This window comes from Lagopus muta, chromosome Z, assembly GCF_023343835.1.
Source record: "Lagopus muta isolate bLagMut1 chromosome Z, bLagMut1 primary, whole genome shotgun sequence".
NCBI classification, from domain to species: domain Eukaryota; kingdom Metazoa; phylum Chordata; class Aves; order Galliformes; family Phasianidae; genus Lagopus; species Lagopus muta.
In genome coordinates this window covers 66,470,318-66,483,911 of record NC_064472.1, presented here as the reverse complement: position 1 = coordinate 66,483,911, position 13,594 = coordinate 66,470,318, and the positions used below count along the sequence as shown (strand labels likewise).

The 13,594-nt window shown below is 38.0% G+C and overlaps 1 protein-coding gene across 2 annotated transcripts in view; it reads right to left on the bottom strand.

The window, feature by feature from the left end:
- Nucleotides 1-1,544: 1,544 nt before the first annotated feature.
- LOC125686606 (synuclein alpha interacting protein) overlaps nucleotides 1,545-13,594 on the bottom strand; it is an 82,727-nt gene continuing 70,677 nt past the window's right edge. The window contains exons 9-12 of one of the 2 annotated variants that reach the window (XM_048930774.1): nucleotides 11,507-11,599; nucleotides 7,974-9,036; nucleotides 6,205-6,275; nucleotides 1,547-2,608 (exon numbers count right to left, since the gene is read on the bottom strand). In XM_048930774.1, the coding sequence (XP_048786731.1) occupies nucleotides 2,524-2,608; nucleotides 6,205-6,275; nucleotides 7,974-9,036; nucleotides 11,507-11,599 (1,312 nt within the window). In that variant the 3' untranslated portion in view covers nucleotides 1,547-2,523. Of the gene's footprint in view, nucleotides 2,609-6,204; nucleotides 6,276-7,973; nucleotides 9,037-11,506; nucleotides 11,600-13,594 lie in introns of both variants that reach the window. The other variant, XM_048930775.1, reaches the window with a different exon arrangement.

Genomic DNA, 13,594 nt, shown 5'->3' with positions numbered 1-13,594 from the left:
ACAGAAATTGCTAACCAAGAACCCTCAGTGTCTTTTGGCACCTTGATCCTATCTCATTTAGTAATCTCCTGTTGTCCTACAATGCTGGTGTAACTTAATTCACTGCCTGCTGTGTATGAGTACCCTCCATAGAAAGAAGCCCAGCAGTGTAGGTGAATCTTAAATTCCCACTGGTCACATCCAGCCAATTCTTTCTTCCAGGATTTGACACCACTGATGGTATTTACACTTTATTTGAAATCCTTTCACAGTTCAGATTTATCCCCTGCTACAACTAGACATTAAATAGCTACAGTGGCCTTTACTGATCTCCAGTGGCTCAAGATCACTAAACATGCTTTTACATTTTATTCAGCACAGTTCTTTAGGGCTGAAAACTGTCCTTGAAGCCTTTGCCCACTGCTGTCAAACAAGACAAAAAGATTCAGGTGATTCATTTTAAAGGCAATTGATAAAGCTTATAAAACCTTTCACACATGTGGTATGTTTGCTTTTTCAAGTTGCATATTTCTCCTTCAGAAATTGTCATTTAACCCACACTTCTGCTATTGCATCACCACAGTCAATGCTCATCACATTCTCAAAAGCACAGATTACCAACCTGTCCTGAGTTCATCCACCAGATATAGAATTTCTTTCCCTCTCTTTCAGCACAAAGGCAATTGCAGCACATGTCTCTTCTCACTGCATATAGATTTCTTATACACACAGAGATGATGGGAGGCCTGGTTATAGGCACTGCTGTTCCCGGCTGACAGATATTTTTGGAGGTTTGGTTATTTTTTTAAACAACACAGTTCAGGTCAGCTAGAGTGCTAGGTTTATTACTTTAGCTCAAAAACCAAAGTGCTGCCAAGTCACAGATAAGAACTGTGGAAAGAAACTCAGAATTTCATTTTTGTAAGGGGATGCTCTTGTTATTTCAAGCTGTATTTTTTTTCCTGATCTCTCAGTTGGCTCCATTCTGTCCAGTAGTAGTCTGTGCTTGTCCAAAAGCTGTAAGTAATGTGTTTGGGGCATTCGGTCATCTTAGTGTATGGTAACTGTATTGCCAAACATGACATCACTCCGAAGAGTGACCAAAGAGGGACCTGCCTATCATTTAACTACAGGTATCCAACCGCTAAGTAACTCTTCCAATAGTTCTGCTAACTCCAATTCCCCTGCAGTAAGAAGGACAGGACGGGCAAACCTATAAATGAGGTATCTAAAATAGGTGGGATGAATCACACTCAGGAAGCCCCTATGTATCCTCATCAACTAGAAAGGAAACCTAAAGTTAAAAGCACAGTGAAAAACAGGCATAAGAAACTGCAAAGAAGTAACTCCGTTGTACTTCATCAAAATCCTCCTGGCTGTCTATATTATTTACCTAATAGCTATGTAATTGCAGGAATTTAATTGGCATTATTTCAGCTCTGTGGTACATCTGGTACATCTTTTTTTTTGTGAGAAAACTTTATTTGGCAGACTTCCTTTGACTTCCCAGCCACGAAAATAAATTCTCATGTATGTAGATCTTCCTCATCAAACCACACCAGTCTTCAAATGGCTCAATATAATCATAATAAAGCAAATGGTATATATTAATGCTTCAGCTGAAGGCTGCTTCCTAGCCTGTTTTTGATGTTGTGCTGCATTTGACACACCCACAGGATGTACTGATAATTTACAAGAAACAAAATGAATTCAATAAGATGTTGAATATTTACTTTCTCCGAAAGGTTCCAAGTGAATTCAATAAAAGGATCGTGACAGCTTTGAAGGAGCATGGTCATGGTCATTTGGTGAGCCAAGCATACTGCCAGTGTTTGGCAAGTAACAATAAACGGTAATTTAAAATTGCATTTATGCATTTTATAAAAGCAATTAAAATTGCTTTTTCTACATATTTTAAGTCTGAAAGGGGACTACTAAATAAACATTCAGATGAATGTCTGTACTAAAATTCTGATGCTGGATATTGCCTCACTATCAAACGTATCTGGAAAAAACAATACCTGAAGCTTAAAAGAGTGAAGTATGAGAAATATTTAAACTCAGCGTTTCTATTTAACAGTGTCTTTATTTCCTTTTTACAAAAAGTAGAAATAAAAACAAACAAAACTTACTTGAATCAATGCTTTTGCCTCTGTCTCATTGAAGAGCTGAGTAGGCAGAGTCCTGACTGAAACTTTGACAGCATATTTCATTGACAAAGGGGACAAAAGATATATGACAACATATCCATGCAAGAGACAAAGTACAAAATGTGTTTTGTGGCCCAACATTTTGGAGGTTGCCTGTGTCACAGCAATTCTCAAATTGTTGCTTTTGCTCACCCATGCCTTTACATAGTACAGTTTACAAACAAGTTACATATACACATATATCATAAAAAAAGTTATGAATATGGTCTAACTGCTACGAATTAAGGCATCCTAACAGTTGCTGTTTTGCTGGTGAGGGATATGTCTCATATCAGTGTTTCAAAGGGATTCATTTCAGGCATTTCAGACAAAGTGAGACATCACAAGATACGGTTTAGAGGAAGAGTTCCTGCAGGTCCGTCTCTTCTGAACTCTTTTGACTGTAAGACTTCTGGCTTTTCCTACTGATGTTATCATGCCTGGAGAGAAAAAAGAAGAAAATTACTCATAGTGACACTAACAATATAGAAGGATTTGTCTTGTGCTTGTTTTCCCTATTTAATTTCATTTGCAAATATTAAACTCTCAGCTACTTTTTTTTTTTTTTTTATATCTAGACAGGTACTACACACATTAGTTCTTAATACTGCAGATTATTACTGACTTTCATGTAGCTTCTATTCTGCAATCAAAGATGGAAAGCCATAGAAAGATGAGGAGCTTTTTAAGTCAGAACACTAATTAGTATGCTGCCAAATGTTCTGGAAATAATGGACAGAAAGCCTAAAACCTCTTATATTTTTCAGGAAATAGCAACACAGAGACAAAAGGATCCACTACAACAAACAGAACCTGTGTTGTGTTTGTTCCTTACACTACATGGAAGGAACTCATCTACAGAAGGTAGCTTGCTGGACTTTCTTTATGTGTCTGCTTCAAGAAGTAGGGAAAACATGCCTCTTTTTAATACTGGGACTACATCACATTTAACAATATAATTACATATTAGTTGAAACAATTATGAATTTTATTACATACACAGAAAACAATTATTTATCTACAGTATATTTTTATTTCCACCATACGTAAACTTTAATTAAAACAATTAATTTTATAATCTATCAATTGTGTACATGACAACTGTGTATATTATTCTAGTTAAGGTAGGAGAACTAAACGCTGTTTCTTCAGTTCCTTTCACATTGCCTTCTCCCGAGACCCCAGCCTACTCTCCTTCTCTTCAATTAACCTTTCAGATGAAGGATTTTGGACCAACTGTCCAGCCCACAGCAACTTTCAATGAAGTTATGTCTTCTTTTCAGAAACGACTGCAGTAAAGCTCCTACAATGCAACCATGACAAGCTGGATAGTGGTTGCAAAGGATAAATCCTGATGGTAAAAAACCTGGACCAAATGGCAAGGTTGTGTACAAAATATTTGTCTTAAACTTAGAAACTTGCGACTCAGAAAAGAACATCCATAAATTCTGTGGGTCCAGACTTAAATTATTTTTACACTGATTTTACACTGCACTAGTTTGAATAATAACTAGTTTATTAAATGTAGAGATAAGCATCTTTTTCCTAGAACTCACATTTGGGATGAAGATGGAATTTTCCCAGCACTAGACGTGGCAGTGAGAAATTTTGAAGGTTAGATCCACTTGCTACTTTAGAGGCATGCCCAGCATACTGTCTGATAGAAACCTAACAGTAGATTCAGCTAATTGATCCTGATGTATGAAGCAGTTTTAGCTACTGATAGCTGCGGCTAATAAGAGGCTTTGTATTGATATGATGAGTTACTGATATGATGCAGATCTTCCATTAGTTAAAGAGTGGGAAAAGAAGCCAGTTTATTGGCATATATGAGAGATGGAAAAAAGTACAAGCATTTGCTTGGCATCGTAATATATAAGCAACCAACCATTCCTTCTGAAAGGAGAAAATATGTCATAAGATGTTTCACACATCTCAAATTTACTCTAGAACCTTAAGAAAAATAGGGTGTCTCAATTTTCAAAAGGACTCTAGAAACTTTGATATTATTCTCTACTATTCATTGTAACCAACTTGAATAAAATAAACTACGTGGCCTGGATGTACCTGAGTACATCCTGAAACAATAAAACAAATGAAATAACAGAAGCTGAAGAAAAAGAACCTGATAATAGATGGACAGAACATCATTTGATTCTAGGTAGATTTTGCAGAACAATTTCAGATTTCAGAATACGCTAATAAAATCTCAAATACAAGAGATCTAGAGTTAAAACAATTTCAGGACTGTGTCCAGTAATAAAGCCTCTGAATATAACTATCTGCACAGGTTTTAAACACCAAAAACTGCACTATTTTCCAGAATGGCTGTTTTTTAAAAACTTTTCTAAGATGGTAATTATACAGACTTCCCAACACACGCAGGACTGGCACTGCACCTGAGGGTGATGATTTTCCAGTACTTAAGTTTCACTGGGTAGAGGGCAGCATGCAGCAGCCTAATGAAGAATACCACAAAGGCTGGCTTGGAAATTCTGAGGGGCTGCATGCCTGCATTCTGATTTATGAGACGAGCAAAAGGTTTTTACATGAACTTTAGAAATTTTATGCCACTTAATCTGGCACAAAATCTGCCCACTTCTGTCCTAGTCTCTGGGTACAATAACTGCACCTTGAAGCTGAATTCTAATTGCACACTCCTTGTTTTCTACTCTGATTTTCCACACGCTCCATTGCCATGGGAGCATGGAGAAGTAGAGCAGCTCCAGGGCACGGTGGATCACAGTGCCTCATGGATGGCAACATGTAGGGGCCCAGCTGCAGCCAATTTGTACTCTCTCTTATTGCCTTGGGTGAACTGCCACCCTGCTCACATAAGAGTTTACATAAAGCAACAGCAAATTACAGCAACTGACGAAATCTATGGGATGGCTCCAACAAAAGAACAAGATTATGGCTGTGTATGAGCCTGGACACACTGTGGGTACTGGAGGCTGTTCACTGATGCTCCCTCAAACTGCTGCTCTGCAGGCAGCTTTCTATGCTGGAATTTCCCTTGTTTTCACAGCACAATTAAAGTTCTAGGAAACTTTACAGTTCTGCTTCTGGATTCACATAAATCTTGCTGCTGATTTCAGAACTTCCCTTCCTTCGCTTTATGGAAATTAAGTTTTTAAACATGGGAAGCTCCTGACAGTAGGAAAAAAAAAGTGAACAAAAAAATTTATTAGATTTTTAGAAAAAAAGTAACTTGTGAGGAATTTAAGCTTCTGAACTGCAGCATGATTAGCTTATAATTTTCTCAGAAGTTTCTTCAAATGGATAATTTTGAAGAGAAATACAGTCATTTCCAGATCTAATGAAAGGATTTACGTCTCAGCTTAACAAAAAACCATGATCATCCCACTAATTTAGAACAGTTGATAAATGATGAGAGCTAATTTTTAAAAGTAATTTGCTTGTAAAACAAACGTATATTTTGTCAAATGTTTTCTCCAACATGTCTTTATGTACTTTGAGGGACTGGTCTCCATCTGCCTGATTAGCCCTCATGGAATACATTTAAGAGTTTAAATGCAGTCAAAGTCATCAAACTTTTCAAAAGCAGATTTAACTTCAAAGTCTGAGGGAGAGTAAGAAAAATCTATAAAAGCAGGAGAGCACTGGACTTAACGTACAGCATCCTGCCTCATGTTCTCTATATTCTCAATTTAGAGAAGAACTGTGGTGTTTCTGTTCACCTTATGAGAGGAAATTTAGTTTCCAGTGTCATCTGGTACTTCACTTCATTCAACAGAGGCTGAATACTCAGCCAAAGTAAGCTATACTCTCTAGTGGATTTATGAGCGTGACTATTTTTTACGCCTGTTTGGAACTGAAATCTCCAGCTCAATGGTGACATCAGCAAAAATCCTTCATAAATTTCTGCTTTTCTAGGAATTGAGATGTTCTACTCATCTATTTATTTCCCTTCTTGTGCATCAATCAATTCTGTTATTTCAGTTATGAAGTTAGAAAACACATGCAATTTGAGAAGACAAAGCAACAGAGATGATAAATATCTCCATGCACATACCAAGCATAGTTACACAGATGTTCTTCGTTCAGTGTGCTAGAGGAAAGATTGGTGTGGCTGAAGCAAGGCCCCTAAGGAAGTACAATATCAGATCAGTCAGAAACATGCATTGAGCTTCCCACATGCATAACTAGGAAATCTATCAAAACATGCAGTCAAATGGCCATGGCAGCATTTTAACACATTTCTTTTTAAGTTAGTAAATCAGGCTGAATCTTTTTCTTCTTGGAGGTATATGCTGTGGTCTTTTAGGTAGGTATGAAAATATATTCCTCCTATAATTCTGATGTTCATAACAACAACAAAAACAAGCAGAGTTTTCACAAGTGATGTGCATTTCGCAGCGCAAGTGACAATGTTGTTAGAATTATCTTACTCAACTCTTTAAACTTGTTTGGGATCTATGAAAAACACTCATGAGACTGCACTCCATCAGAATGCCTTTGAAGGGAGATTCTTTATCACCACAAAATTGGAACCATCCTTTTGAAAAATAAATTGCCACTGGGTTAAGAAAAGACTTCTATGGCAATTCAGTTGAGTGATATGCAAATTAGCAGTTCATACAACGACTCCAACTGAACATTAATAAATACACTTCCACTTCAATTTAGCCTATTAGACCTCCTCGGAAATTTTCAATTCACTTCACATTCTGATACCATGTGCTTTTAGTAGCACCCATTAATATGGATTTGTTACTATTTCCCAGTTCTCTGTTTCAGATGTATCTTTTCCACATTCATGTTGTCTGCTCTGTGCCTAAGATTTTCCTGTGTTTTTCTCCCATTACCTCATCATACTTTTTGCAGTATATAATTCACTATCCCTCTTCCTACATCTAGTCTGCCTTACATTCTTTATTTTTTTTTCATCTTGAACTTATTCTTTTGCCTCATGTCTTTCCATCCACCCCCCTTCCACACAGCCTTTCAGAGAGGATTAAATTATCTACCATTGCCTTTCACTCATTTCCTTATTAGATTTCCAGATACCTGAACTTCTCTCTGCTCCACAAACACACTGTGCTCACAGTCTTTCCCACCTCCAACTCTCAGAAGATACATTTATTCAAGTTATTTTCTCTCTGATTTTGAGCAGAAGAGCTAGACTTATAACTGGAGACATCCCTCATTCTGCTGTGATCCCCAAAAGCACACTGCCCACTGCAGAGAGGGGAATCAGTCCATTTTGCTATAGACCAACCATACGCTCTGCTAAGGGAAGATTGTGTGCTCTGGGGAGGAGGCTGCAAAGGAGGTTGGGTATTGACAGCTTAGATACTTAGGGGATGGCTGTAGTTTGCATAGAAGCAGGGAGAACCTCTTCCGCTGTTTTTACATTCTGCCACTAATTTTCATCCTGTTGGCTTCATTATGTGCATAGAGCATGGTTGGTCTAGTCCTTCAGGTATTTACTCTGCACAAAATCCCATGCATTCGAACATGGCATTCTGTTTTTATGACCTCTCACTCAGAGCAACATCTAATATCATTTCCAGATGAATCATGTCTGCGTGGAGAGCTTTCAGTACAGAATATGTGCACCATGTGCACTGAAAGTATGGACTATGTACTTTGGTAGTGTACCAAAGCCTGCTACTCCTCAAAAAAGCCTTCTAAAATTAAAACAGTGGATTGGTTTTCTACTTCTCAAATACAGTAAATTACTTGTGTATATCCTTTTGCTGTAGGAAGGTAGGAAGAAGAAGCTGTCAAACATTCATTACTTAAAAAGAAGGAAAAAAAGGCTCCTTTCAGTGCACTCACTGGCTTGTTTCTTCCTTTTGTCAGAGCTGCTGGGTTTCCCTTGCTGTCTGCTGTCTTTCTTCCTAATGACGAAAAAGGCAGCGTCGATGAGGTTTTGATCAGGTTTGCCGTTTGACAGTTGTTGTTATTATTTTGGTTACCACTCAGTGTCTCCATTATGGATCTAAAGGTTCCAAAAGGCCTTTTTAGCTGGTCCCCCGATGGTTCCCCAGTGGTGGGTGGAGCCCGTGAAAGTGCTTTGCCCCGTTCTTTATCCTTTTCCTCATTTAGCTCTGCCTCAGCTAGCTCCACCTGCACCACAGGCTCCTCGAAAGTCACTCTGAGTTTCAAATTTTGTGAGGTTCTGCGTTTTGAAGATGGAGACTTAAGTGCACTCTTAGGGCTGGTGGCAACCTTTTGAGCAGCAGCACCGTCTGCGCTGGAAGGAGAGCTGTCTCCACAAAACTGGCCCTGAGGTACAGTACCAGATTGATACTGAGCCTCGTTATCTGGATCGCTGCTCTCTGAAGTAGGGGAAGGGCTGTGGCCATCCACTGACTTAGAAGCTCTGGTACTAAAAGGGAAGCGGCGCCCTGCTGCTGAAGTATGCTTCTTAATCATCAGGTGCAAACTCTCTGCACTCTCAACACTTTCCACTATGGGTTGAGGCCTTAGTTTGTCAGTTCTTTTCACAGGAGTGTTCTTATGATCCTCAGAATTAGCTGAGTCTGTGTCAGACTCACTGAGAGACCTCTGCATAAGCTGCCTCAGTCTGGCTAACTTCAGCTCCCTTTTCTCTGGCAAAATCTTCTTCACGTTCTTGGAGGATGCATGAGCATCCTGAAATTCCAAGGTCAGTTTTTCCTGCATACAGACATTTTCAGAGATTTCCTTTCCCAACAACTGGCGCAAGATTTTATCTGAGTCCTCATCTTTCATCTTGGCTCGAGTGCGACTAGAAGTTCCCAAGCTGCCAAGAATCTGAATCCCATCTTGGGCGTTCAATTTACTTTTCGGTGGAGACAATTCATCTGCTTCAGATGGTTTCCACTGGGGTTTGCCAGAGGCAGGGGATGATGGTGAGCTTAAAGAAAAAAAGAGGAGGAAATACCACGGCCAAATTAATGCACATATAAAATGCAAAACTGTCATTTCCCGTTTACAAGTCTGTCTCAGCTTATTGTTACTTGTCCTCTTTCTCACTACTCACGTGGAATTCATTACTATGATGCTAGAATGAAGATTACAGAGAAAAGGATGTAACCCTGCTTCCATTTCTAATTAGAACTTAAGTCTCTCCACTTTCTTTTACAAAGGAAAATCCTTAAAAGAAAAAGAATAATGTCAATGCCGAAGACTTGTTTATCAGAGAAACTTTTGCAAAACTACTGTCGCCTTTCTGTGGGAACTGACATAGATTAGAAGGTGAAAAAAAAAGCCAAAAGGGCAAATGCCTACTATTCAAGTCACCCCACATTACAGAAGATAAAGATTAAAAGATAAGATAAAGATTTTAAATACCGCTAAGTATCAGCTCTATGTAGAGCAATGATTTCATAAATATAAGCTTCATCTGACAGCAGCCAAATAAGACTTCATAAAAATTCATGTATGTTTACGCTCAAACCTTTTCAGACATGAAATACTGAAAAGCAGGTGAATAGTGACATTAATTTATTTCAGTATTATTAGATCAATAAATTAATTTTAGCACTGCAAATGATATATAGTAAGGAAGTGGAAATGGAAATAGAAATAGAAATTACACAGGCCATTTCTTTTCCCATGATGTATACCAGATTTTGATGCTCCACGTTCTTATTTTAAGCCAATTTTTCTTTAAACAAGGGTAAAGTGGAAAAATTAAGGTTGATGTGAAGCAGTGAATCAATAAATCTCTTTTTCCTTTTTCTTTTGTCTCTTCTCTGTTTTCCTTCCCTGCCAAGTCCATAAACTGTGTACAAAATTCACATGAATATAATATCCACCTTCAGTCCATTTTGAGTTATCCTTGTGGGAAAATGGGCAAACCAAAATAGAATTTACATGTATATAAAATAGATAATGCCAACAGGTTTGTTAGATTCTCATAGATTAACATCTGCCTATGATGTCTATAAGATGACAATATCCCAAAGTCAGTTCTAATTAGAAGAAGTAGCAACCATCCATGAAAACAAATTCAAAATAATAGGTTGCCATTTTCAAACTCACTTACTTAACTACAGCCATGTTGAAACCTACTCTCTTACAGAAAAAATGAATGATGAGAGATCTGCTCTCACCTATTCTTATCTGATACTGAAACTGTCCTGGTGCTCACAAGTACTCAGATGAAAGACCACATGGAAAGTACAGCCAGCAAAAATCACAGAAACCAAATGAGCTGGAAGACAGCGTTTGGTCCCTTTGTCCCTGCTGAGCTGGCAGATATGAAGTACAAAGACCATGAGTACTAACAAAAAGGACAAAAAGACTCTTTCCAGTGTGGTTTTCTGCTTCAGCAGGAATTTGGATTTTTAATCCCTTCTGTAGCCAAAGTTCCTTTAAAGAAGTGCACCGCCTATCCCAGTGTCTTTATTACCTATTTTGTAACTACTTGCACTTGTCTGAAATACTGACGGATGAACTTCGGGGATATGATGTACTTGTTCAAAGCAATGCATAAAATTCTGCAAGATCGAACAGAAAACAATCACCACTACTGCAGGTTCATACATGACATCCCAGAGTTCAGGCCACCAATGTCAGTGGAAGAAGTTTTAATTAAGCTGGATTTCTACTTTTAACATATATTTAACTCCCTTGAGACTCCATGAAACAAGGGAAAACACTGTGTGCACCTTCTGCAGAGGAAACTGAATTAGAAGGTAATGGTAAACTGAGCTCTATTTGCACCTGAATTATTTCATTCCTTTCAGTGTCATCTTGAGAGGGAGGTTGTGTGCTTACTTGATTTCCATGCACCACACTGGAAACCTGTGGCAGAAGTTAAGGGACAGATCAGGAGGCCCTAAGCTGTGTGTCTGCTGGAAGAGTCTCTTTTTTCCTCTTTAAGGCTGTATCGACTTCTGGGACTTGTGTGGACAGAGAATAAATAATATGTAAAATTTCTAGAGTTTTGGCCTTTTATAAGAGCTACTGCAGGCAAAAGATTTAATGAGCTTAAGGATCTTATTACTCTGACAGCATGTTTTGATGGCAACTGTCTTTACGAGTAACAGCTGGTAGGTATGGTGAACCAGCACAAGGTCACACTTTCATATTACATTTGTAGGGGCTTCTAGGATTCTCTGCTATTAATCTAACACAAGATACAATCTATTCCACTGTAAATCTGATTTTAACTCTGGGGAAAAACTGAAACTATTAATTCCATAATCAATATGTCCAATATTTATATAACATTACACACTTTCAAATTCTCAGCTTCAAGCCCACAGGGTAAAAGAAGCACATTCACTTCGACAAAACTCATCTATTATTTAGACAGATCACAACTTCTCATGATAACTGTGCAAATCCATGCTACAGTGAAATTCCAGTCATGTTACCTTGTGGATGTGGGCAGAGACTTGCCCTCTGATCGCTGGGCCTCTAAAAGTTGTTGGAGTTGGTTCTGCAATGTCACACGTTCTACTGTCTGCCTGCAAGACAGTGTGATCTTGAGTTTTATAACTGTCAGTGTTAGTAATCTACAGGATAAATTGTTCAACACTGCATTCCAAAGATAAGCCTTCTTCACCTACAGGTAAGATTAATGGATAAAGACATGAGTTTATAAATAACAGCATGAGCAGAGATTCTGTACTTCCAAAATCCTAAGGGCATTTTGTGATCACTGTACAATACCAACACAAAGATGCACTTGTTTGTGAGAGATTACTTATTAAACTTTGTACAAGGACAAATGTGGGATCATAAATAGCTCATGGGAACCAAGTGACTTACAGAAAATAAAATTCCAGAAATGAACATATTTCAGAGCAACAGCAGGGCCACATGGCTCTTGATTGTGAAAAGGAAGAACAATGGGACAGATTAAGAAATTACTTCCTGTATTCGGTGGATAGCTTTTACTCAGCTAAACAGTGGTTCAAACAACCACTCTGTCCTTTTCTCCCTGCAATTGTACTGAGAGTCTTAGCCTACTGGAAAGGGCTGGTAAAACCTTCCTCAGATACACAACAGAGCTCACTATTCCAGAAGAGTAGGAAAAGACACATCTGCTTACTGCCCAACCTTACTGAAGGTCCTGCCTGTGCTCTGCATCCACATTATAAGTAGTATTACACATCCTGCTATTAAGTCTATTGCTTTCAGTGTGGCACTGATTTGCAAGTAATCTTAGAGGCCAATGTTATAGAAACTACAGTGGTAAATACAGTTTGGTAATAATATGAAAGTGACATCCATATCAGAAATTCAGCTTACCACAGAACTGTGAGAACATTACTTATTAAGAACAATAACTACATCAAATTCTTATGTAAGAACAATACTTATTTCTATAGGTCTCAATCTAGTAAGTTAATCTGCAAATCTTCAAGTAGTGCTATGAAAATGAAGGAATAGATCCATTTATCACAAAAGTTCTCATCATCCCCACCCCTTCCCAATTTTGATCCTTTATTTTAATATCAAAACATCCCTTTAGCTTGTTGACCACAAGACAACATTCAGTCTTGTTTGGTAATGTAAGTTTCAGTGCCCCCAAATACCACAGAGATAGATAGAATTATTGGGAAACTACCAGAAAACAGTAATTTTCATTTCAGCTTTTCATTTGTGCATATAAACTGTCTTTCTCTTGGGATGCAATTTGTACGTTTGGTTTAATTACCTAATCAGGAAAAATAAGAACCCAGCAGGCAAATATGACCTCGTCTGTTTCACTCATGTTCTACGTTTGTTGCTGCAGAACTAATATGTTTTTAGTACTTTTGTTCACATTAGACTTACATATCCAGTATTGTTCTCCAAGACTGATTTGGATTCTTTCTCAGTTCACATACCATCAGCAGAAGATCTAACTATGTTCCAAATGCAGTCTTAATAACTTAATATAACTGGCAATGTCAAAGCCAGAAAGAATCCAAATGGCTGTACTTACAAGGCTGACCAAACTGTTTTACTTCTAATGTATCAGTTACAAGTAAAGTGTGGATCTGAGAAGTACTAGAGAAATAAAGGTGGGATCTTGACATGCTGCCTTGCCATCACTTATTACAACATGATCATGTTTTATGTACATATTTACTTTTTTTAGTTTTCTGTCTTCCTTTCCCTTGCCTACACACTTCCTTACACTGTTTTAAAATCACTCCTACCATCTGTCAACATTGGCTTACACTGCAACTCCCCAGACACTCTCATTTGAGAGCCAAGGAAATTTTCCTTGAGATTAGACTGTGATACGGTTTATCTGTTTGACTTTCTTTTTATGTGTTCTTCAACTTCTATTTCTAAATATCTAAATCTCAAACGTTTAGCTTTAATGGAAATGTATGACACCTCTTCTACAGTGTTAACATCCTCTTTGCAGTTAAACATTTTATTGTGCTAAGAGAATCAACATCTCCTTCATTTTCACAGTTCAACTTGTTAATGGACACCCCACAGTACACAGAAACACACACATC